Genomic DNA, 23,864 nt, shown 5'->3' on the forward strand with positions numbered 1-23,864 from the left:
CACCCCCAGCCCTGCCCCTGGGCAGGGTGCTGGAAGAGAGGAGTGGGTGGATGGGAGAAAGACAGAAGGAGAGAGGGGCTAGCTGCCAGCCCTCCAGCTAGGCGCACTCCCATCTCTCAGCACCCAGGAAAACCAGAAGCAAAAGTGGAAGGGAAGAGACTGGAGAAGGTGCAATGGTGTTTGAGCCCCTACAACTGTGAAAGGAGGAACCTGGCATAGGCAAACCCTCTCCCCCCACAGGCTGCAGTCCCACACCTGGTTCCCCAGGATGGAAAGTACTGCCTGAAGCCAGGTGGGCTCATAGGGCTGCTGCTCTGCCTTTGGGTGCTTTGCCCCACATCCAGGAACCCAGACCCCCATACCCACCCTTGCCACACCAGACTGGGTTGCATTGGCCTCTTGTGACTCTGCCCATACAGCTGCTGTTTGCCCCTGCAGCACCTAACCTTGTTGCATTGCATGGGGGGAATGACACCTACAGGCACCCACCTCCAGTACTATCACCTCCATGTGTCCCCCCTCACCCCAGCAGCGAGCAGGAGAGCCACCCCAAGCTGCTCCAAGCCATCCCAAGTCCATATGATGGCAAGAGAGGTACGTACTCTGCAGAAGAGAAGGCCACCTCAAAGTTTTGGCGGCGGTTCTGGGGCGTCAGCTTACTGTAGTCAAATGCATCAGGGAAGAAATTGTGGACCAAGGCACAGAAGGCCATGCCATCACTCCAGCTGGATGAGAAGTTCTGGATGTCCACGTGCTGAGAGAGCAACAAAGTTACCAAGGGACAGAGTGACTGGCCTTGGGACAAGAAGAGGAGGTGGCACCCACCTCATAGCCCCGGGTCTTGGCTCTGCACCAGTCCAGCAACATCTGCTTGATACTGTTGGCGTTAGGCACGCCAAAGCTGGAGGAGCGCTGCACAGCAGTCTGTGATGCTGCAGGGTTTGAACTGTGGCAGGAGACACGGGGTGTTATCCATAGCTCCAGGGTGTTGTTATTTGTGCAGCAATTACTGCCCTGGCCAGCCTGCCCTAGGCCCAGCCTCACCTCCCACCCTCCTTCTGCAGCTTCTCCATCATGGCTTTGCGTGCCTGTGAGGCCGACGTCTTGGGCAGACTCTGAGCCTTCATCAGTTCCTTCTTCTTCTCCACCTGACGCCGCTCCAGTGCAGCCAGGCTGCTCTGCCGAGAAGCACTCTCATCTTCACGGTCAAAAATGCTGGGAGAGAGACAGGCAATGCTAAAGAGACTGTGGGCAGCCCAGAGGGGGGCAAGCAGTGGTCTCAGCCCATAGCCAGCTCTGGAACTCTGGAGACCTCCATGTCCCTGGGATAGAAGAGAGGTGGCTTAAGGTCCTCAGCTGGCAGACGTATCTCTGTGGCCAAGGAAGGACCCATGAGAACCTCTGAACACAGTGGATGTATCTCAAGGAGCAGGAGGCTTTGGGGTCACATTTGCATACGGACACTGCAAGCTGGGTGGAGGGTTTGTGCAAGCAGATGAGTGACAGGGACCATGTGGGGCTGTCCCCACAGGCACATCTGCTCACCTGCCTGTCTTTTTGGATGAGGAGCTGTAGGATGATTTAGTTTGAACGAAAGTGCTGTTGCCATCTGCAGAGAGAAAGGAAGGAAAGAGGCCCTGGGCAGGAGCTGAGGGCAGCTGTGCCAGGAAGGCAGAACTCTGCCTGTACTAGGGCAGTGATGGTTCAGCAGCAGCGATGCCCCAGGGTTACACCCTGAGGATGCTATGGGGAAAGGGCAGGAAAAACTCTTACTGTCTGATCTCTTCACATAACTTGACTCCATGGTTGTAGTACGAGAGGTCTTGGTGCCATCACCTGCAGGGACAAAGCAACAGGAACCACTGGGCTGGGAGGAGCAGCACACACAGATGTCTACTGCTGCCAAGCACATTCACACCCATGCAGTGCAACAGGGAGAAGTCCCACGTGGTAGAGCCATGGGCATGGCAGGCAGAGGGAGGACAGAAGGCATGTGCCCCCAGGCAGAGAACAAAGAAGCAAGTGCAAAACAGCAGGGAGCTGGGGCATCCCTCAGCCCCTGCAGCCACTCAACTTGAGCCATCCAGGGACTGGGAGAGCAGGGATATAGGAGGCAAGACACAGGGCAAAGGTGCAGATGAGGCCCTGCCATCCTGACAGGGCTGGGGATTCAGAGGGAAGTCACCAGAGCAGAACCCTTAATTATCCCCAGCCAGGCTCTGGGCAAGCCAGAGACTCAGCTCTGAAAAACTGTCCTGCTCCCAGGACAGTCTAGCCAGACTCAGGACAGGCAGTGAATAGCAAAGGAGCTATGGTGGAGGAGCACTGGGAAGGATTCTGCAAGGTCCCCAAAGGGCTGGCACACCCCTCCCACCCAGCCCAGCCCATACTAGACTGGACAAGACGCTCAGTCTTGGTGACGGTGCTGCATGCTGAGCCATCGGCTGACTGAGTGCTCTGCGTGGTGGTGGTCTCTGTGGAACGGCCAGCCCTTCCTGTCACAGATTGGCTTCTAGCCTCCTGCAGCCGCTGGTCCCGCTCCTTCTCCCGCTGTTCTGCAAACACAAGTATCAGCAGGGAAGTGGGGTGGTGGGCATGGTTCCTGCCACAGCAGGGGTCCTGCAGCTGCTGCTGGCCCACAACTGGTTTGTGGGAAGGATGATGTCCTTGGCCTCACAAAGCCAGGGGGGCAATAGAGGAACCAGCACACACCCTCCTACTGCTTCTCCACAGCTGGACAGCCACACTTCAACACCCTATATTGCCACCACCACCACTCTGACCCCAGCAGAGATCACCATCCCCGAGTACCTCGCTTGCGCTGGCGCAACTCCCGCATGGCATTTCGAATCAGCCGTCGCTCCTCAAAGTCTGTTGTCCGATCCAGCTGCAGGAGGTGGAAGTCATCATTAGTCTTCTGCCATCAGCTTGAGGTCCCTTTACCTTCTGCAGGAGCCCGAACCAGAGAAAGAAGTACCATCTTATCCAGAACATCCTCATCCTCAATCTTGCTCAGCTCCTCGACATTCAGCTTGCTCCTTCTCTCCACCTCCTTCACTTGCGCCTTCTCCATGCCGTTGGGCAGCTGTGGTTCTCGCCTTGGTGACTTCTGCTGCTCCACCACCTCTGGCTCCATCTGCAAGGACACCACCGTGCAGCTGAGTCCTCTGCCAGCTTGGCCACGTCCCCACCTCTTCTCAGAGTCCGGGCCCTGACATCACCTTGACACCTGCCCAGTGCTACAGGCAGTGAGAACCCTGGAGAGGATGGTGCCACATGGGGCCTAAGTGCTCTCAGCTGGTGGGATGCCGCAAGCATCTGCAGCGCCCAAGGCATGCAGGGAAACATGACAATCTGCAGCACCCCATGCCCCAGGAAGGTCCAGCAGTCCCTCTCTTCCTTCCAGTCTGGCTCCCATTAATACCTCCAAATCCTCTCTGCTCTCTGGTAGGAGGTGGCTGGGTCCCCCAGCAGGCAGGAGTTGCCCAGGGCTCTGGGCTGGGCAATGGCTGTTACCCAGCAGTGGGCAAGGTGCTCACAAGGCCAGTGCACACCATTAGCAGCACAGGGATTTCCATGGAATTAAGGGACTTAGCGTAGAGAAGAGCTTGTATAGGAGATCAAGAGCCTTCCTCCACATCCCTGCCAGGATCTAGGCGAGTTCGGCCCCTGCCCGAGCACAGTCAGGATGCCAAGTCCCTTTCAGCACAACCCCCCAGCAATGCATAGCAGGCAGTGGGCCAGGCCCAGAATAGGGCACAGAGGCACTAGGGATGACAGAGTGAGGCCAGAGCAGCCATGCACACACCTGGCCCCATCCTGCATCCTGTGACTTGGTAAACTGATCCATGGCAAAGCCACAGCAGGAATTGACACTGGCCACATGCGCCCATGCCACCACCTGTGCCTGGTGCTGTGGTGGGGGCAACACTACTGCCTGTGGCCTCCCACCTGGCACACGGGGCATACGAAACAGCCCCGCCACAGTGAGCCCAAGGAGTGGCAGATCCCCATGGTGCCATGTCCCTGCGCACCACTGCCACAGTCATGCCTTGTGCCAGGGATACAGATATTCCCCAAGAGCCCTGGGGGCTGGTGACCGCCTCCCTTCCCCCTGTCATGGGGCAGGGCTGCCCACACTCACGCTGCTGTTGCTTCGGGAGAGATGCAGGGTCGACTGCTGGCGCATACTGGAGAAAGTGGGTGGATGGGCCACAGGGCCACTGGGCTCCTCAGTGCCCTCAAAGTGGGCGCAAGGGTCCTGTGCTTCCAGAAAGAGGGTGCTGATGTCCTCCCCGGGGGGCGCCTGCAGCCCTGGCGCCAGCAGATCGAGGCGGCGGCCCAGGCGCCCCAGCTCTGTCCGCAACTCCAGGTGCTCCTGTTCCAATGTCTGCAGTGCCTGCGCCAGCGCCTGCACTCGCTGCAGAGCCCGCTCCAGTTGCCCCTCTGCTGCCCCCCGGAACGCCACCAGCTCCTGCCGCAGCTCTGCCAGCTCAGCCACCCCAGCCTGCGTCAGCCCCTCCAAGCTGAGCCCTGGCATGGTGGCGATGCAGGCGCTGTGGCGAGCCCCGCTCAGCTGTCCTGCTGCCCTTTATAGGGCCCAGGCACCCCCCCCCCAGCTGGAGGCTGGCCTGCTCCCTGCCTGTGGGCTATTCTGGTCCCAGCAGCTGGGGGTCCCGTGCAGGGGTGCTGAGCCAGGCGCCACACTTGGCAGCACATTCGGCTGTGGAACCAGGTGGTTCAGCAAGGGGAGCCCTGCAAGTGGCCCCCCCCGCCCCTGGAGGCTTCTAGGGCCACATACCAGCCTGGGGGCTGTAGGACAAAGTGGTGAGAACCAGCCCTGACCACTGCAGTGCTGGGTGAATGAAAAAGCCAACCACTGCTGTGTTCTTCTGTCCAAGTGCTTTCCCACTCTGGGCCAGCACAACATTTCCAACCCCAGGCTGGCATTGGTATAAGGGCCTTGGTCACAGCATGGATTTTAGGTCTTCATACCCCCGTGCTTCATGCCTGCCCCAGGGGGAGCAGGTCCCTGCACAGGTACAGGCAGCACCCCACCAATGAGAAGACATGCCACTACGGCTACTGCGCCCAGGTCCCTACAGCCTGCCGGTCCTCCAACCAAACCCTACCTGGCAGGGCTGCCAGCACCATTGCCTCATCCTCCTCCTCCTCATTGCCCACCGGGAGCATAGCTGGAGGCTGCATCTCCTGCCAAGCAGCCAACGGGTCTCAGGTCCCCCATCTCACCAGACAGACCCACTAATACTTTAATGGGAGCTGACAAGTGCTCAGGCCAAGCATGTCCAACCACCTTAGCACAGGGGAGTCACCCCACCGCAGCCAGCTGCTCACAGGCAGGACCTGCTGGCAGGTGTGGGCAGCACCTGTGGGCACTGCTTGCCTCATGCCGGCAAGGGCTGGGCTGAGGATGGGGTGAAGCCAGTGGTACCACAGCCACCAGTATGCCCCATGCCACAGGTGGTACCACAGCTACTGGCAGTGACACAGGCCTTCCACAGCGCTGTTCCTGCAGAGGCAGCTAGGCGTGCGCAGGGCCATGAGTGAAACATAGCCACGTTTGACATCCTGGCTCCTGCCAAGGCAGCACACGGGCGCCTTGCATTACCCTAGATGGGCAGGAGCAGATTAAAGCACTTGAAGGGCTGTCTCCTGTGTGCACCCAGCCCCAGGATGGCCACTGCCTGCTCTCCCCACAAAGACACTGCAGAGAGGTTGCTTTTCCAGGTTTTTTTCTCCAGTTGCACTCAAGAATCCCTCCTAGGCACTCTCCACTCAGGATGGCATAGCAGAAACATGAAAGACCCCAACCCACAGCTCCAGGGTGCTTTAGAGACCTTTGAAGAGTAGCCCCCGCTCCAAGGCAGGCTCCCCAGACACATGGCCAAGGTCCATCCCCACGAGGGAAAACAGAGGGGTGGTTGGCAATGGGTTTTTCCCTGAGCTGCTGCCACCCTTAACGGTATTTAAAACAAAGGGAGACCAACTAAAGATTCCTTGTCCCCCTCTGCCCACCTCCCCAAGTGTCTGAGTACATGGTGGCACAGTCCAGAGTGCAGGAGGCTCATTTGGGGCTGTGCAATCACACACAAAGTCCAGGGTCTCTTGATGAAAAAAAAACCTATCAAAACAAAAGCACCAACCAAAACAAGACAGAGCCTCTGGAGCATGCTGCCTACACTAATTCCTTGGTCCCTGCTCCCCACCCCAAGCCCTTGGAGCTGCCAGGCAATGGCCAGGTGGGATACAGCCCCACAGAGCCCCGGGCACTCACCTTGGTGACATTGCTGCTGACACTGCTGATGTTGCAGATGCTGCTGACGCTGCTGGGGATGGTGGTGATACGGATGGGGGTGCTCCGCAGATCCAGAGTCACCTCTGCAAGGGGAGCAAGAGGCATGTGGGGTCTGACCCAGCCCACAGGCTCAGCCCCACAGCTGGGGAGTGGCTCTGGCTGGGCTATCTGCCTGCCCTACACATCCTGCCCTGTGAGCACTGAGCACTGAACTCTGGCACAGGGAAAGGGCTTTGGGGGCAAGCAAGAGATGGGGCAGTTGAGACCCCTCACTGCCCTGGCTTATCATCCTCCCCAAGGAAGGGAACTTTCTGCAGTGTTTCAGCTGGAGCCAAGACCCCCTGGTGAGAGGGATGGCCACAGGAGCAGCCACACCTGCGGGCAAGCAGGGTTGGGGCAAGGCTGCAACAGACACGGTGCAGCAGTGGGATGGGACAAAGCAGGATGGCGTGGGCTCCCCTGAACCAGCAGGTCAGCAGGGAGAGGATGGGGCAGGGCAGGGACTGGGGAATGACCACAAACATAAACACAGTAAGACAGTGGAGCTGGGGACAGGCTGCAGGGCCAGATGGTCTCCCCGAAAGGAGGTGCCCCAGGCAGGATGAGAGTGCATGCCAAAGGATGAGGACTACCAGGCATGCTTTGTTCTTCTGGCAGCACTCAAATGTCCCTGCTGCTGATCAGCACCCACCTGGCCTGGCTCAGCCTGCCTGCCTCCACCTACCCATTTGTGCCCCCCAAATGTCAGTGCCCGACGGCCTACTGGCACCCACCTGCTCCACTGCCCAACTGTGCACATTGTTGTATTAGGAGCACAGTCCTGTAGCACTTACAGCCCACTGGATGTCCATTCCCCTGCGGTGCCCACCTTCCTGAGAGATCCACACCTTTTCCAGTCCCACCTCCCTGTACAACACCCATGCTCATCACCCCTACAGTGTCAAGCCTCACGACAGATGCCACCTGCCCACCGGACCTCTCCTGCGCGTCCCGTACCCCATCAGTGCCCACCTGCCCGCTGGCTGCCGGGGGCGGCCGTGATGCGGGGCGCCAGGGGCTGCACGCGCCCATCCTTGATCTCGATGGTGAAGAAGGTCTTCATGGCGTCGAGGCGGGAGCCGACGGGGCGCGGGGCCGGACGCTGCTCTGCGCCGCCGCTGCCCCGCGCGTTTTGAGCGGGCGCCGGCGGGGCCGTGCGGGGCCCCCGATGCCATTGGGCGGCCCCGGCCCCGGCCCCGGCCCGCCCCCCCGCGCTGCCCGCCCCCGCCGGCCCGAACCGCTGCGCGCGCTCCCGCACCGAGCCGGCGGCGGGGGAAGGTGGGGGTCCCGCGGGGCGCGGCGCTGCGGGGACGGGCGCGGGGTCACTGGACTGCGGCCGCCCGCGCGCGTCCCCGCCGGGGCTTGGCCCCGCACCGCGCATGCAGCGCCCCGCGATACACGCTGCCCCCCCCATCCTGGGGTGCCCCCTGCGATGCATGCTGACCCCGCCCCGGGATGCCACACCGTGCATGCAGCCCCCCTGGGTTGCCCACACGACGCACAATGCCCCCGGAGTGCCTGACCATGCATGGAATCCCTCACGTGCTCATGGGAGGTACTGCTGTCCCCCAGAGATCCCATCATACAGCCAGCATTTCCCAGGGTGGCTGCAGCCCCCCAAAGCCTCTGCTCCCTCCCCCCACTGGTGCCGGATGCTTGTGCACATGGATAAGAGGGACGGATTCTGGGCAGGAAGCAAAAGGGCAGGTGGGCAGCCAGCAGCATCCTGCGGCAACCTGGCACTGCGGAGCTCCACACCTGCCCAGGCTCCACCGGGGACATCCCACCACCGGGAAGCAGAGAATGGAGGCAACGACCACTAGGATCTTACCCTTGGGGCCAGCCAGGCAAAGAGAGGAGGGCACCAGCTCCCACCGGTGAGTATTCAGGCGAACCGGGGTCCCCATGACCTCCTGGGTGGGCACTGATGCTTGGAAAGAGACAGGCCAGGGAAGGAATGACACAAAGGGGGCAGAGAGTGAGCACGGCACAGCTGCTGCTGGCATCCCCCCACTCCAGCACAGCACCCTGCAGTCTCCCTCCCCATCACTCTACACTCCCCAGAGTTTAGTGCCAAAATCCATCAGCACTTTTGGCTGCCCTGCACCCCAGGCATGGGCTCTGTCCTGCAATGCAAAACCACACTGCAGAGGGTAGGCTCTGTGCCCAGCAGCGCAGTGGGGGTCCCTGGGATCTGCGTTGAAAGGTTGGGATCACCCCTGTCCTCACCAGGCCCTGGCACACCATCGCCTCTGCAGAGATGTTGAAGGGGCCAGGTGGCTCAGCCTTCAAGGGTGCAGGCAGGGCTCTGCCCTTGGGCTGGAGTCATTGGTGCCCATGGAGGGAGGGGGCTCAGCTTCTCCTCATAATCCAGGTTTGAGCCCCCTGTGAGGCAAAGGGGGAGTCAGATCCTGCACACTTGCCTCTACTCCAGGGCTGTACCATGTTGCAACCCACCACCCCTAGCATCTTCCCAGGGCTTCTTCCTTCCCAGGAGCCAGCAGCCTCCAGGGGCTCCTCGGGACAGCAACCTCCACCTATGAGGGCAGCACCCCTGACCCGTGAAGCAGAGAGCTGCTTTTTGGTTTTTCCCCATTTCCTTTTGGCACAGCCATGGGGATGGTATTCCCATCAGTAGGAAGAGGGCAACTGCTGTCCACTGGAATTCCTCAGGACTGTGGGGAGGCCCTGCAGGGTGCTGGGCCCAGGGTGGGGGTGGTCAGAGACAGCCGTGCACAGCTCCCAGCCTTATTGGGACAAAGAATGCAAAAGGCCAGGGTTTGCTACTGGCACCGATTCCCTTTCATGGCCCTGCAGTAACCCGGCCAGAGTGGGAGCCCCAGTAAACAGCTTGCCTGGCACCCAGTTCCCTGGGTGGGGTGGGCATTGCCACCACTTGGCTAGGCAGCAATTGGCCCCCAGCTAGGGGTGGCCTTTGGCCTGGCTGTGTCCTGCACTCACATTCCTGGCCCAGCACATGTGGGCTGGAGTCATGTCCCCAGGGCTGCCTGGGATGCTGCAGGACAGGGGAGTGGGGGGGCTTTGGGGTGGCACTGCCCAGCTGGCAGGGGGCCAGCTCTCTCATGTCACCCCCCCTCAGGGCTAGACTTACCCACTGATGGCCTCTCATGTCTCCTGCCTGGCACCAGCACCTGGCAGTGCACCCCAACATGAAGCTGTGGGAGTAGAGGGGCAGAGCACTCAGCTGGTGCATCAAGCTGGCTTCACCCACAGACTGCCAGCCCTGGACAAGGAGGGCAGCGGTAGCTGCCACCAGTTTTGTACCTGGCTGCCAGCACTGGGCTGGCCCGGGATGAGTTGCTCCCCTCTGGGGCTTTGCGCCACACTCGGCTCTGGGGCGCTGGCAGGGCTGCCCAGGTTCCCTTCTTTCCAGGCTGCCTGGGGCTGCCCCAGGGGCTGACCCTGCTGCAGGTCCTCATCACCATCTTCAGGCTCTGGATTGGGCTCTGGGGCTGGCTGCAGCTCCAGGAGCACAAGGGTTCCTGAAACCACAGCTGTGGGTGAGAAGAGACTGCTCAGGTAGCCTGCAGCTGCCTGCAACGCATCCTGCAGCCCCTCCAGGCACCCGGCTGCCCTGCTCACCATTGTGAGATAGTATGCCCTCCATCGTCCTGCATCTGGCCAGGCACAGCTCTGGCCCCAGGCATGCAACCCAGACAGCATTTTGCCACGGACATTTGTGGGGACTCACCCTGAGCACTGGGTTTCTGAGGGTCTCCTGCCTGCTGGCTGCACAGTTCCTGCACCCCGGCTGGGACATGCTCCTGCTCCACCACATCCTCTCGTTTGCGGGCCTGGGGGGAGTAGAACCAGCCCCGCTCCAGTCTCTCACTGGGCCACCATGGCCCACTCCAGCCAGGGATGCAGAGGCTGTGGACTCTTCCCATGCTATCCACGTCCCTGCCTGCAGCACGCCATGCATGCTGCTGGGAATTGACAAGCACAGGAGTCACAACAAGAGGCTCAGGGGGACAAGTGTCCCCATACCCTGCTGCATCCTGTGGGCAGGGAAGGAGACAGTGTCTAGTGAAGAGGGACACCAAACCTGCCCCATAGGACATAGGACCACACACAGGTGACAGATCTATCTCTGACATAACTCTGAGCAGGCCTAGGGTGTCCTGGTGTCAGGTAGGGAACAAGGTGCCAGTCCTGGCTGTGCCAGTTCCTCTAGCAGCACCATGACTCTAGGGCAGGGGGAAATGAAGAGGGGCCCATACCCTGAGGGGGCACAGGAGAGCCAGGCCCCAAACCCAAGAATGGAAATGGCCACATCGAAATCAGCCAGATCAAGCAGAACAGCCCTCTCAGCTGCTCAGTGATGTCCCAGCCCAGCCAGGGCTTGGGGACAGCATGCCAGCAAATCCAGATGAGGAGGCAGACAGTGCTGAAAGGTGGCACAAGGCCACATCCCTTTGGCAGTCTCCTGCTACAGCCCTAGGGCAGGTGGAGGAAGAAGCAGGGCTGGATAGAGGCAGACAGGAGAACCCACACCTTCTTTCCTGGCTGCGAGTACACCCATTGCTTCTCCTCTTCCCACCCTCACCCTCAAAGGGCAACCCCACAGGGTTGGATGCAGAGATCTCCTACCACCACAGAGTCTCTGCAGTCTTCCTTGCTGCACTGAAAACCCCAGTTTGTGCTCATTCCTTCCAGTTCTGCCCACCAGCTTATCCCTCCCCCATCCAGAAAACTCCCAGCAGCTTCACTCCAGAATGAGCCGTGGCCCCTCAAAGGCTGGCAGGAACAACCATCATTAGAAGGGGGACAGAGAATCGAGGTTTCTACCCAAGCAAGGGAACTGCTGCAGGAGAGATGAATAGTTGTAGCATCCAAAGAGCCCCATCCCCAAGAACTGGAGCAGAGATGGGTGCACCACCCGCACCAAGGGGCTCCCAGATCCCCACCAGGTAGCAACCTTGGGAGAAGTCCAAGGGGCACCCTGGCCTGAAGACCCAGCCCTAGCTCACCACTGCTGAGGCCACACTGGCACAACCCAGCCATGTTTCCCTGTCCCCAAAGACCCCAGCCCCACCTTCGGGTAGGTATGCACAACTTGCCCAGGGCTCTGTGCTCTAGACAGGCTGGCACAGGAATCCCAGGAAAGGGTGAAATCTTGAACAGTCCCACCCCCTGCAGTGCTCTACACACTCACCGCAGAGCCTCTGGGCTCCTGGGCAGGGGCCTGCTCCACAGCCTCCCCGTATCCACTCTCCTGTGGCCCATCTAGTGCTGGCTCTGCATCGTCCTGCTGGCTGCTCTCCCCGCTCTTGTCTGTGCCTGGAGGCTTGGTGCTGCCCTCACCACAGCTTTCTTCACTCCCAGTAAGGGCTGGTGTTTCAGCATTGTCCCTCTGGACAATTTTCATTTCCCCAGGCACAGTGGGGGGATTGCTGCCATCCCTTTGGTTGCCCTGCACATTCCCAGCCAGGGTCGCGGCTGGGTGGGAGCAAAGATGGTTTTCAGGAAGTAATTGCCCACATCTCATACTTTCCAGGGCTTCCCCCCCAGAACATGGGAATGGTGCCTCACCTTCAATCTCCTCAGCCCGCAGCTTACGGATGGCAGCTCGGATCAGCTTGCGCTCCTCATACTCACCTGCTGCCCGCAGCTGTAAGAGGGAAGGATCCAGGAAAGCCCCAGCACAGGGTAACCCATAGTCAGCCCCAGCACAAGTTCCATCCCAGCAAACAGTCTGCCCCGGCACACAGTCACTCACCAGTTTTGTCAGTTCCTCCACGCTGGTGATAGCTTCGAGCTGCTCAGACAAGGCAGCCAGGGCTGCCTGCTGCTCCTCTTCCAGGCGCTGGGACCTGAGCAGGGTGAAAGGGGTGGCCATCTGGGAGCTGTCACAGGTGTTTGCGAGCAAAGTCCCCTTGTGGGCAGGTGGCAGATCCAGGCAACAAGCCCCAGCATGTGCCAAGCTGCTCTGTGCCAGGCTGCTCCCACCCTCACATTCACTCAAATCTGTCCCAGCCATAGTGGGGCCAGGTACCACAGTCCCCATCTCCCAGGGCAGAGGCAGGGAATGATCCCAGCTCACAAAAGGACTCACTGTGGCCAATTCTCTTTGTTGTCCTGTCGGTGGCTGCTGCGTTCTGGGCGGAAGCGCTTGGATGCCAATGTCTCCTCGTCCCGCTCCAACTCCTGCCGCTGCAGCTCCCGGATAGCTGAGCGGATGCGGCGCCGCTCAGCCAGGTCCAGTGTGGCCTCCAGCTGGGTGCACAGGGCAGGGCTCAGCACTGGCTCTGACCACTGCGCCCGCATCTCAGCCCTGGTGCCACCCTCTGCCACACTGCCATGAGCTGCCCACACTCTGGACAAAGGCGCTGTCTGTGTGTGGCACCCACGTGCCCAGTGCATGCTGCCTGGCACTGCCAGGCCCTGCGGGAAGTGGGCATGGCCCCCCTGGATGCTGGAATCAGCCATGGTGAGGAGGGGCTGTCATGGTGGCACTGAGACCTCTGGGCATGTAAAGGTCAAAGTGATGAGCATGGAAAATGAACACCCACCAGTGGTCCTGCTGCCCGCAAGGGTTGGTGCTCTGCCCCTCCCAGTACCACCAGCTCTGGAATGAGTCCTCCTACCCATGCCAGCCCCTCCAGCAGTGAAGGGACAGGACAGCCCATTCTCTTCTCATCCCATGTTCCCCAGGGGGTGCTGGTTGAAAGGACCCCAGCATCCCACCAAGGAGTCCTCTTGTCCACCCTGCAGCCCTCCCCACCCTCATTCACTGCTAGCAGATGGCAGGTGGCTCTTGGTACCAAATCCATGAGTGGGATGTGTCCTAAATCCAAGTCCAACTCTTTATGTGTGGGAAGCACAGCCGCAACTGCCCCACAAATGCTCTTCATTAACATCTCACAGGCACTCCAGGTGCTCCTCAGCCCACCCAAGGCCAGCACCTGGCATGGGCATGCAGAGCTGCTCCCCCTCTTCCAGACCAGGTCACAGCCCAGCCCCACTACCAGCTCGAGTTTTCCGGAGTGCTATGAACACACCTCCTGATGCTCAAGGGGCGGAAGGCAGCCAGATCTGCAGTGAAAGGCCAGCCAGGGCAGGCAGGGCCCCACTATCCTCACACTGTCCTGCCGTAGGACATCAACACTGCCCTGACATCAGGAACCCAGGAGGTGATTTCCCATGGAGCTTGTTAAAAATAAACCCAGTGACCAACAGCAGCTGCTGTCAGCATCAAGCCCCATTGCACTGGGAGAAGCCATGGCTGTGCCATAGGACAAGCGCATCAGTCCCTTCCCTTCCTATCCCATGGGCCACTGACAGGCCACCCATCCAGGCTGTCTGGGTTCCACTGCAGCAGGGATCCAGGGTCAGTCTCTTGACTGGACCTGAATTGAGCCACACTGGGGGCCCCACACCACTACTGTATGCAGACTTCTCTGCAGAGAAGCTATCTCTCCTGAGAAGCCATCGCTCTTTGCCCTCTCTGCTTGGAGGCTGGTGATATGGGAGGGTATTCCCATCTTAGTGAAACCAGCAAACACAGAGCAGGCACAGAGATGCCATGTGCCACTCCAGCAGCAGCCAAAACTGTGGTCCTCCAACCCTTGCCAGCCACAAAGCCCAACAGGGAGCATTATCCTTCCCCAGCTGGGAAGATACCAGTGGCCAGGACTACCATCTCCGAGGGCAACTCTAAAAACAACTCTAAACACACTCTAAAAACAACTCTAAAAACACACATAACATCTGGGAGAGCTGCCTGGAGCCAGGGTACTCTTTCCTTCCCACTCCAGCAGCCTCTACTATGCCAGCAGGCAGTACCATCCCTTCCAGCATCCTAGCCAGAGCTGAGACCTGCAGCCTGCTCTGGGCTTTTATCCAAAGCAGGCACCTCTGCGACCACAAGGCCAGGGAAGCAGCTGGAAAGAGCAGGAGCCACGGCACTGCCAGAGCAGTGGGGGGTGGGGGACAGAAAACCAGCCCCTCCATCCTCATGGGCCTCTCATTTCCCATCTGCCCTGGATGGCTGCTGGCATCCCAAGGATGCCACTACAGTGGGGACAACTACTACCAGGACAAAGGCATGGTCCAGCAGCAATGGCAGCCAGCCTGGAAGCCTGGCTCTCTGCAAACAGGGCAGCATCAATGGGCTGGGAAGTGGTGGAATTTGGTTCAGCTTAAAATGAGGGGCTGGAGTCAGAGCTTTGCGGTAAGGACAGCTCTCCCTGCAGCCATCCAAAGGCTCTGAGGACAGGAAAACAGTCCTCAACTGCATATTGGGTGACCAAGGCCTTGGCCTTTTCCTAAATAAGCTGCTGGCAGTGAGTGGCTTGGCCCCAGCAGTGGGGAAGGTGGGGGGAGAGAGGAGAAGGAGTGTATGCACAGCAGCTGCAGAAGTCGTGAGTGCCAGGAAAGGACACAATGAGATACCAGCCCTGCAGACCCTGGTGCAGACCCTGGTGCTGTGTGCCACCCACGTGCCAGCTCTGGGTCTGCCCTACCCAGGAGTTTCCAGCTGGGACCTGACCTGCACCCAGGTCCTGGAAGGCTTCCCCCCACAGGAGAAATGGCAGGGCAGGAGAAAATGCCTTATTCCAAGCCCACATCAGCAGGGAGCTGGGATGAGGCAACTGAGCAGTAGCAGGGGAAAGCATGACGGAAACCACAACAGCTGCGAAGGGACCAAGGGGCCCAACCCTGCCAGCACAGGAAGGCTCAGGCATCAGCCCCATGGGCCCTGCCCAGCTGCCAGCAAATTAATGGTTCCAAGCAAACACCCTCCTCGGCACAGAGAGTGCCTTTGTGAAAGGGCACTGGCACAGCACCCATAGGCTGCTTCCCCACTGGTGCCCAACACAACAGTGCTCAGAGCCCTGGTGCAGAGGGCAGCTCCTCCAGGAGGACTGCAATTAGCCTGGCATCCATCCGGCTCTATGAAGTGCCACAGCACACAGCAATTTGGAGGCTGGTGCGTGGCCACAGGGAAACCGCTTTGGGACATTGGATGAGCCTGGCACATTGAGCACCTCCTACAGCCCCAAGCTTCACTGTCACCTTTGGAAAGAGCCATGGGGAGCATGGCTGCCCCCTGGGCAGAGGAAAGCAAGAAGGACACTGGATGACAGGGACATGGCAGGGATGCAGTGCTTCTCAGGGCCACTGAAGATTTGCCAAAGGCTACTGGGTATAAGAAGAAGGAGATCTCATGGCAGCAACTTTCCTAGCTCAAGCCTGCCCTGCCTCTGTCTCCAAAGCTATTTAAATCCTCCTTAATCAACCAGACTAAGAGTTGGAGGGGCTGAGATTCGGAAGCATTCCCCAGCCCAAAGCTGGCAGACCTCAGCCTGGAGCTCAGTACAGCTGTGAGCACTCAAACAATCTCTTGCTTCTGGACATTCACCTAAGGGCCATCTATCCCCCACAACTCCCTCCTCCAGCTTCTCTATGCCCTTGGTCACCTTTATGCTGCACCATTGGTTCATCACAACTGGCCTCCCTGGGACTGGGATACCAGTGGGCAGCTGGAGAGGGAATCATATGGATGCCTATGGCAGGAGTTGCAGGACAGAGGCTTCCTGGCAGCTCCCAGCCCAGCCAGCATAGGAGTGAGGGACCTCCTATAGGTCCCCCAGCCTCAAGTCCCCCAGCCTCCTTCTTCCAGTTTCCCTGGGGACATCAGATGCTGCTGCCTAGGTGTCACTTGGGAGAAATGTAGAGAAGCAAGGCAGAGTGGAGAGCTGGGGAGAGCAGAGAAGGGAGGAAGCAGTGGGAGAGGCAGTTTTCCCTTATATGGACTAACCCTCTTCCAGCTGAGTGGAGCCAAAAACCTAACCAGAAGAAAAATAATTCCTTCCCTGCCTCACTTCAGCTCAGATGAGGCTTTCCCCAGCCTGTGCCACACAGCACAGAGAAATGTGGGTCACAAACACAGTGACCCACTTTGCTCTGGAGAGGCGAAGTCTCAGCACGTCAAAGAAAAAACATCCATAGAAGCAGTGCTTGCTGCAGGATGAGATCCACTTCCCTGGGCTGGCCAGACACCAGGAACCCACTGCTCCATCTCAGATCAGAGACCTCTGATGGGACATGGCAGAGCTGGAGCACTGGCAAGATGGGAAGTCACCCTGACCACCCATCCCAATGCCTCTGGATGGATGGCCCATTGGCCCCGACATCACCCCATGAGAAGCAAGTGGGCTCCTCAGCTAGAACCACAGGCAGGTCTGCGTATCGTCACTCAGAGCTGCCTGAGGGTTGCAGGACAGAAGGCTCAGCCGGGGACCCACTGTACAGCCCTCACTTCCCGCCGGTATCCCGACTCTTTCCTGTTCCAGCAGACCTGCCTTCCTGGCTGACTCAGCTTCCTGCTGTGACTATTCCCCATCGCTGGCCCGGGCCACCCCGGCTCAATCCCCGGGACAGCCAGCACAGCCCTAGCCCCGGGCCGGGGGTCCCTGGGGTTGCCCAAAGCCGGGCACTTGTAGGGCCTTCCCAGGACACCAGACCTGGCCGAGTATCCTGAGTCCCGTCTTCGGGACACGGAGGCCCTCGTCCTCCAGAGCCCACCGGCCGCGGCAGCGCACGACTGTAGCTCTCGTTCCTGGGGCAGTGCTCCGGCCGGTGCTCCAGAAGCCGCCGCGCAGGAGGGGATAGGATGCCAAGCCATTGGGCAGAGCCCGGGAAGTCCGCCTGGCACCGCGCCAGCCCCGGCAGCGCGGGAACCCGCAAGGGGAGAGCGGGGAGCAGAGAACTGTGCCAGCATAGGAACGATTCCCCGGGATCCGCCGGCCGAGATGGAGCCGGGACAGGCAGTACGACCAGGCGCGGTTGCGAGCTAAGGGCTAAAAGCGGCCAGAGCTGCGGGGCCAGAGCCTTCGGAATCACCAGAGCTCGTGCTGGAGCTCACCCCGGTCCAGAGCCCGACCCAGGCCAGCGCGGGCCCCTCCAGGTGCTGCTGCCTGGGATGAGCGCTGGGTCTCCGGCGCTACATCCGCTCCCAGACATGGCTCTGGAATCCCTTGGCCGAGCAACAGACCCGAGGCCTGCCCGGTCCCATTCTGCCCGCGCTTGGGACAGCAGCCCCCGGCCCGGGGGGGTTCAAGGAGCCGAGGCACCTCCAGGCACGATCCGCCCTCGGAACCGCCGCGGGCGCGCACCGTACCCCGAGCCCCGGAGCAGCCGGGGGACTCACCAGCTTCCGCAGCGCTCCCTCGTCCATCCCGAGGAGGCTCTCCTGAGACATCCTGCCCGTTGGGCCCGCGCTGCTGCGGCCAGGACTCGGTGGCGGCCGAGACAACAAAGCACGGCCGGGACGGCGCGGCCCTGCGCTGGGTTCGACTGCGCTCCCGCCCCGCCCCGCTCCGCCCCGCCCCGCCCCGCTCCCTCCCTTCCCGCTCCCTCCCTTCCCGGGCTCCGCTCCGCTCCCGTTCGTGCTCCCAATAGCGCCGCAGCCCCACCGCTTCCCGCCGCCTCGCCGCTTCCTATCGCCCCGCCTCGCCCCGCTGCCGCCAGCCCGGCCCGGCGCCGCCCCGCCAGACCTGCGGGTCCCATATCTAGGTGCCCAGCCCTGTCCCGGCACCGTGCACTGGCAGCCGTGCCGTGCCGTGCCGTGCTGCTCTGGACTCACTCCCATCCCGGACCCTATGCCGATGCCGATGTAGCGGAACTCGAGCCTGGCTCCCTTGGGGTGGCACCCCAGGGTGTATCGCTGCACGCAGAGTGTCCCCGAGCCCAGCCGGGCCGCCAGGACTCCCCATCTGCAGGAGCTGCTGTGCCCCTCGGCTGGCAGGATGCGGGGCAGAGAGGCACCAGCACCTCCTGCCCAGAGGCCCTCCCCACTGTGCCTGGGGGATCACACCGTGGGATACCCCTGCATGCTCTGGGGAGCTGTTAGAGCTGCTCCCTAACACCGCTGCAGGACTAATGCTCAGGGCACCTCCAAAAACTTGTGAGGGCTCCCTGGGGATGTGTTGTGCCCCCTACATGGTCCTATTGCTTGCTCCAACTCAGAAGCTGCTTGTGGTGTCCTTGTCCTTACATCCTATTCCAGGTCCTAGAAGGCAGTGCTGGGACAGCCAAGCCCTGATGTCTCGCTGTCGAGAGGTTTCCCCTGGAGACCCCAAGCTCCTTACATGCAGTTGAAGTGCAGCCCTGCTCTGTAGAGGACAAACTTGTTGGGGCTCAATCTTGTTTCTGGGCAAAGGCCAAAAGTCTTCCCTGGAGAGGTCTAAGTACTTGAGGTACTGTGGGCTCTGCAAAGTAGGCAGCTGCCGTCTGCCTCCAGCTCCTAGGTGAGGGGGAGAGATGCTACTCCCTGCCTTGTCCAGCAACCCAGAGACCAAGGGGCTTCTCCAGAGAAATTCATGGAGATTAAGTTCACTGCTTTTCTGGGAGTTCCCAGCAATCTGGGAAGATGGGTGGGATGGAGCAAGACCACAACACCATCTGACACAGGGAAGAACCCACCACAGTAGGCCAGAAAGATGGGGTGTGGTAGAGGTGCCTAGAAGGTCCAGCAGTTTCCATACTGGGAGTGTTGGTTCAGATGTCTCACTTCAGGCCTGTTTGGCAGGGTGGGTCTCCAGCTCCACTGGCATCCCAGAGCCCTTTGCTCCCCTAGGTTCCTCAGCAGCTCTCCACTCTCCAGGCCTGAGCAGCATTGGGCTCCACTGGAGCATGACAGCCCCTGCCCAAGCAACTAAAGCCAACCCCTCCAAGCACTCTGCTGTCTAACATAACATCACCCTCTGCCAGTCTCAGCAGCAGCATCATCTTCACTTGCTGGATGATGCCTGCCATGTCTGCCACAGAGCTGCCATACAGGGGTCTGCCCTGCCCTCCATCTCTGCTGTCACACAGCCCCTCAGGGACCAGGCATCAGCACACTCAAGGGTCTGCATCACTTTGCACCTCTGCTGTCACGTGGGAGGAGGCACTGCCACATACCCAGCTCCTGGCCTTCAGGCAGCACAGCTGGCAGCAACTCATCTGCCCTTGAAGTATGGGGGCGACCCCACTGCCAACCTTCAGCTATTGAAGTTACATCAGATTTGTTCCCCAGCCCCTCTGCCAGCAGCAGCACTGGGCAGGGCAATGGATACTGATGTGTGGCTGGCAGCATGGATGGGAACCTCCCTTCTCTGCTGTATGCTGGCATTTCCAGACGGATCTGTCCCATATGGAGCACCTGGAAGCAGAAGCATGCTAAGCTTTGTGGATAAAGTAGCCTTGGGTGCACAGCTCTCTGCATGTGCAGTGGCACTTATCCTGCCCGTGCTCCCACAGATCTGCACCACTCCTGGCTCCATCCCCCCAGGCAGTGATCCTGTCACATCCTCACTGACCCACTGCCACATCCCCTGGATCTACCCACCACACAGCATATGCAGGGCTTCCTGGGGGTGAGGTGGGCATGCAGACAGCCAAGCACAGACTCCAAGCAGACCTCCTTATTCCATGAAGTGGAGCAAGGAGATATTTACAAACCCCTTGGAGAGCCCAGGGCTTCAGCTCCAGGCCTGGCTCTGGGAGGACTGTGGGGAGGCTGCCCTGTACATTGGTGCAGGGCAGGTGAGGGACTGATCTCACCAGTTTGCAGCAATCACAGCATGCTGTTGTGTGTTCTGTGCTGACAAAGGTGGTCATATTGCCCAGTGGATGAGATGAACCTTCATCGGGGGCAGAGGCCTGGCTGGGTGCACAGGTCCTGGGGGCTCCCCCAGCCATGGGAAAAGTGCAGCAAAGGGAGGAGGGGCAAGAATCCTTTGGGTTCCATTTGAGGATGCTAAACATGATGTTAAATAGCAGTGATGGAATTTTATTGTGCAAACACATGTTTGGAACTGGTCTGTGCACCTGCCTGACTTAGGGATGGGACAATGCAGACAAGGGTAGGGATGTGACTGTAGTGCCAGGCAGGGAGAATTCAATCAATTCAATTCAATTCAATTCAATTCAATTCAATTCAATCAATTCAATCTCCTTTGGGGCATAGCCCTTCCTCTGTGCACAGGAGCACAGTGTGGGGCCAGCATTACCCTGCTGTTCTGACAGCACAGACCCTCTGGCAGTGCAGGGCCACACAGGCTGCAGTGGGCAGAGGAGGGTCCTGGAATCCATCTCTTCTTCTTCCCCCTGAAGCTTTCCTGGTTTCATACCTCCTCTCCTGGGAACTTCTGAAATGCACAGACCTTTGTCTAGTCCACTGTCCACACACCCAATATTTTGTGACTGCTCCCAAAATCACAAATTGGCTTGACCTGGCTGGCCTCAGTCCCAGAGGAAGCCAGGGAGGAGAGACCTGTCACCCCAGGTGGATGTTTGGGCCAGGCACCCACTCCTGGCTGACCAAAGCAGCAGGATGAGCTAAGGGGGGTGGGGGAGGAGGAGGAGGAGGAGGAGGAGAAGGAGGAGGAGGAGGAGGAGGAGGAGGAAGAGGAGGGAAAGGAAGAGGGAGAGGGAGAGGAAGAGGAAGAGGAAGAGGAGAAGGAAAAAGGGGAGGAGAAGGATAGTTCTTGGCCTCACTGCACTGTGCTGTTTGCCCATGGCATGCACATGTGAACCCTGATGCTGCCGCTCCTCTGTATGCTGACAACAGGGCAGCTCCCACAGGACACCATGCTATTATCAACAGGGACATCGTGGTGGTTGAGTTTTGGAGCTCTCAGACCTACTTCCCAGGGCCCCCCATGGCAGAGTACCCCCGTGGTTCCCAGCTCCTCTGGGCAGGAGAGAAGCTCCTCCATCTGCCTGAGGCTGCAGAAGTTAGGCTCTCCCTGCCTCCTCTTCCTCCTCTCACTCCTGAGAATTGCAGCCTTGGGTGTGATGATGTGCCAAGATCCTCCTTGACAGTAAGTCCCTGGGAACTATGCAGCTTGTTTAATTCAGAGGCTGGCATGAAGAGAGGCCAGAGCAGCAGGACCTGGGGTGGATGTAGTGCTGTGCCCTCTTGAGAGATAACTGAACCTGGGCATGGATACACTCCAAAGATGGGTCAGGACAAGGGATGGGTTAAGGGCTGCCCTTGAGTGTGGATGAAGGCTGGGCAGCACAGTGGCCAGGGTGATGCATAGGAAGGTGTCCTGGGACACACTGTGCAGCTGGAGGGCAGCAGCAGCAGGAGGGCAGCAGTATGGCAGCTCTTCTGCAGCCAGACCAGCCACAGGGACCACCTGCCTGCACAGAACTGGTGCCACTTGCTTAGGACAGGGTACTCATGCCTAAACATGTCCCCATTTCTCAGGCATGATTCACATCCTGCTGCTGGCAGGGGCACTGGGCAGCCTCCTACCTGCCCAGGGGTGCTGCTTCATCTGGGATAGGAAGGAGCCATGTGACAAGGAAGGTCCCACTTTTGGGGTGCTACATTGCCCAAGGAGGATCAGTGCTGCCACATACACTGAGGGCTCCAGTTGTCCCTCTTGGCTGGCCAGTATGGGGACCAGCATGCGGAAAGCACATACCACTTCCCTATGAGCTAGAAGCAATTTGTCCCAGGTGCGGGTCTTGGGGGCTGGATCTCTGTTGTGCCTCTTTACCTGCATAGAGGAAGAGAATGGGCAGGTCTATCCGTCTGTCTGCAGGCTCTTGTCTGTTGCTCGTGCTGGTACAGGAGTAATGCTGGTGAGTACTCGGGGGCTTAGCCTGCTCAGGGCATGCACCTGCGCTCCTGGTGGAGCCTCTCCAGAAGGTAGATCCACACACAAGGTGCTGGGTTAGCACCCTTCCTGCTCATGCCCACCCTGGTCCAGCTCAATTTGTGGTGTGGGGGTTGCAGCACTGGGGCACTGAGCTCCTGCCCCACTACAGCCTTGGCTTGTAGGAGTTAAAGCCCAGATAAGTGAATACATTTCCCTCCACTGACCTTTGGCCCCTGTCCTGCACAGAACCCCACAAGGATCCTGTGAAGTGAGCAGTCTGTCCCATTCCCTGCCATGCCACAGGACTCACTGGGTCTATCCTTCAGCACAACGTCTACCACAGGAGCCTGGATCTGCTTCTGCTTCAGTGTCTCTGACACAGCCTGCTCCTACCTGGGCACCTCTTGGCCATGAGTCCACCTTGCCTGTGCCCCGGGAAGGAGGGGAGAGGGAAACACTCTCAGTACCCAGCACTGCAGCAGCCCAGGAGCCCAGGGCACTGCACAGCACCCCACAATGCAGGATGCAGCCACAAGCAGGGCACCATGTCCACCAGGAGCAGAGGGAGCCCACAGGCAGAGGCTGCCATGGAACTAGCATCTGCTCAGGACATGACTCCCCAGGCTGCAGCCTGTTCCCTGGCAGTGGGCCCAAAGGACTAGAGTGCTTGAAAAATGTCAGGGCCTTGGTGTCAGCATCTCCTGCGACCACAGGGCTGCCAGCCTGCAAAGAAGAGTGGGAACCTGCCTTCCCTGCTGTATGCTGGCATTTCCAGATGGATCTGTGCATGGCAACATGTGTTCCCAGGCTGAGCACACGGTCCCTGTCCTGCTGCACAGCTACTGCTGCCAGGGCCTGTAGAGGCACTCTGTGGCATCTGAACTTCCCATGGAACTGTGCCCCTGCTTAAATGGCACTGGTAGGCTACAGAGTTTCCCCTCCAGCCTGCCCAGATGTCCAAATGTCCCTTGTCTTACTGTCCTTCCTCCAAGGGGTTGTATGCCTCCCACCGTGCTGACCACAGGACTCTCACTCTGCTTTTCTCTGTGCCTTGAGCAGTGGTGAGAAACAAGGTCCCAGGGGGACCTCAACTCCTGGCCACGTCAGAAACTCCATCTGAAGCTGGAGAGAAATATCTTTGTGCTATCAGAACAGAGGGAGGCTCCAGCTCAGCTGCAGCTCTGGGATCTCACATGAAGCCCTGGCTGTGTGTTACACTGAGGGAGGCTGCCTCAGTATTTCCACAGACAGGACATTCCTGAGAAGTGACCTGACAGCAATCTTCCCTTCTGCCTTTCCAATTTCTCTGTCATACTGAATGAACACAGCTCTTTTTCCCTCCCTTTTTAAGACACCACAAAACCCATAAATCAAATGTTGAGATCTGCTGTGGCCAAGAAAGGAAGGATTTGGAAAAAGAACAGGGGTTCAGGAAAGATGCCACTCCTGGTCATTTACCCCTAAAACCCAGGCTCCAGACATCTCCAAATACTGCTCAGCCTGGAGAAGAGAAGGCGCTAGGGAGACCTCATTGCTGCCTTCCAGTACTTAGTGGGGGAAGGTAGTGATAGGATAAGAGAGAATGGTTTTAAACTGACAGAGGAAAGATTTAGATAAGATATTAGGAAGAAATTCTTCCCTGTGAGGATGGTAAAGCACTGGCATGTTGCCCAGAGAAGCTGTGGCTGCCCCATGTCTGTAAGTGTTCTGGGCCAGGTTGGACAGGTCTTGGAGCAACCTGGGATAATAGAAGGTGTTCCTGCCCATGGCAGGGGAACGAAATGAAATGAAATGAGCTTCCAGCCTGAACTATTCTGTGAAACACGCCAACCCTTTCAGGTCTTTCTCAGAAGACTAAAGCAGCCATCTGCATCTCCAAGAATCCT

At 59.2% G+C, this 23,864-nt stretch overlaps 1 protein-coding gene across 10 annotated transcripts in view; it reads right to left on the reverse strand.

Moving 5' to 3' along the window:
- Window positions 1–17,659, reverse strand: part of SMTN (smoothelin) — a 29,393-nt gene extending 11,734 nt beyond the window's left edge. For 5 of the 10 annotated variants that reach the window (XR_008433943.1, XM_053958994.1, XM_053958993.1 and 2 more), the window contains exons 1-20: window positions 17,532–17,659; window positions 12,432–12,592; window positions 12,096–12,189; window positions 11,909–11,987; window positions 11,532–11,815; window positions 10,068–10,170; window positions 9,641–9,870; window positions 9,468–9,531; window positions 8,187–8,285; window positions 7,328–7,657; window positions 6,296–6,399; window positions 4,145–4,261; window positions 2,978–3,136; window positions 2,812–2,887; window positions 2,391–2,555; window positions 1,774–1,836; window positions 1,546–1,609; window positions 1,045–1,215; window positions 826–946; window positions 603–754 (exon numbers count right to left, since the gene is read on the reverse strand). Coding sequence is in view for 9 of the 10 variants with exons in the window: in XM_053958994.1 (XP_053814969.1) it covers window positions 603–754; window positions 826–946; window positions 1,045–1,215; window positions 1,546–1,609; window positions 1,774–1,836; window positions 2,391–2,555; window positions 2,812–2,887; window positions 2,978–3,136; window positions 4,145–4,261; window positions 6,296–6,399; window positions 7,328–7,657; window positions 8,187–8,285; window positions 9,468–9,531; window positions 9,641–9,870; window positions 10,068–10,170; window positions 11,532–11,815; window positions 11,909–11,987; window positions 12,096–12,189; window positions 12,432–12,592; window positions 17,532–17,582 (2,687 nt within the window). In the remaining variant the exon portion in view is untranslated. The remainder of the gene's footprint in view (window positions 1–602; window positions 755–825; window positions 947–1,044; window positions 1,216–1,545; window positions 1,610–1,773; window positions 1,837–2,390; window positions 2,556–2,811; window positions 2,888–2,977; window positions 3,137–4,144; window positions 4,262–6,295; window positions 6,400–7,327; window positions 7,658–8,186; window positions 8,286–9,467; window positions 9,532–9,640; window positions 9,871–10,067; window positions 10,171–11,531; window positions 11,816–11,908; window positions 11,988–12,095; window positions 12,190–12,431; window positions 12,593–17,531) is intronic. The other 5 variants (XM_053958996.1, XM_053958997.1, XM_053958995.1 and 2 more) reach the window with 4 other exon arrangements.
- Window positions 17,660–23,864: the final 6,205 nt, after the last annotated feature.

This window comes from Vidua chalybeata, chromosome 18 (assembly GCF_026979565.1).
Source record: "Vidua chalybeata isolate OUT-0048 chromosome 18, bVidCha1 merged haplotype, whole genome shotgun sequence".
NCBI lineage: Eukaryota > Metazoa > Chordata > Aves > Passeriformes > Viduidae > Vidua > Vidua chalybeata.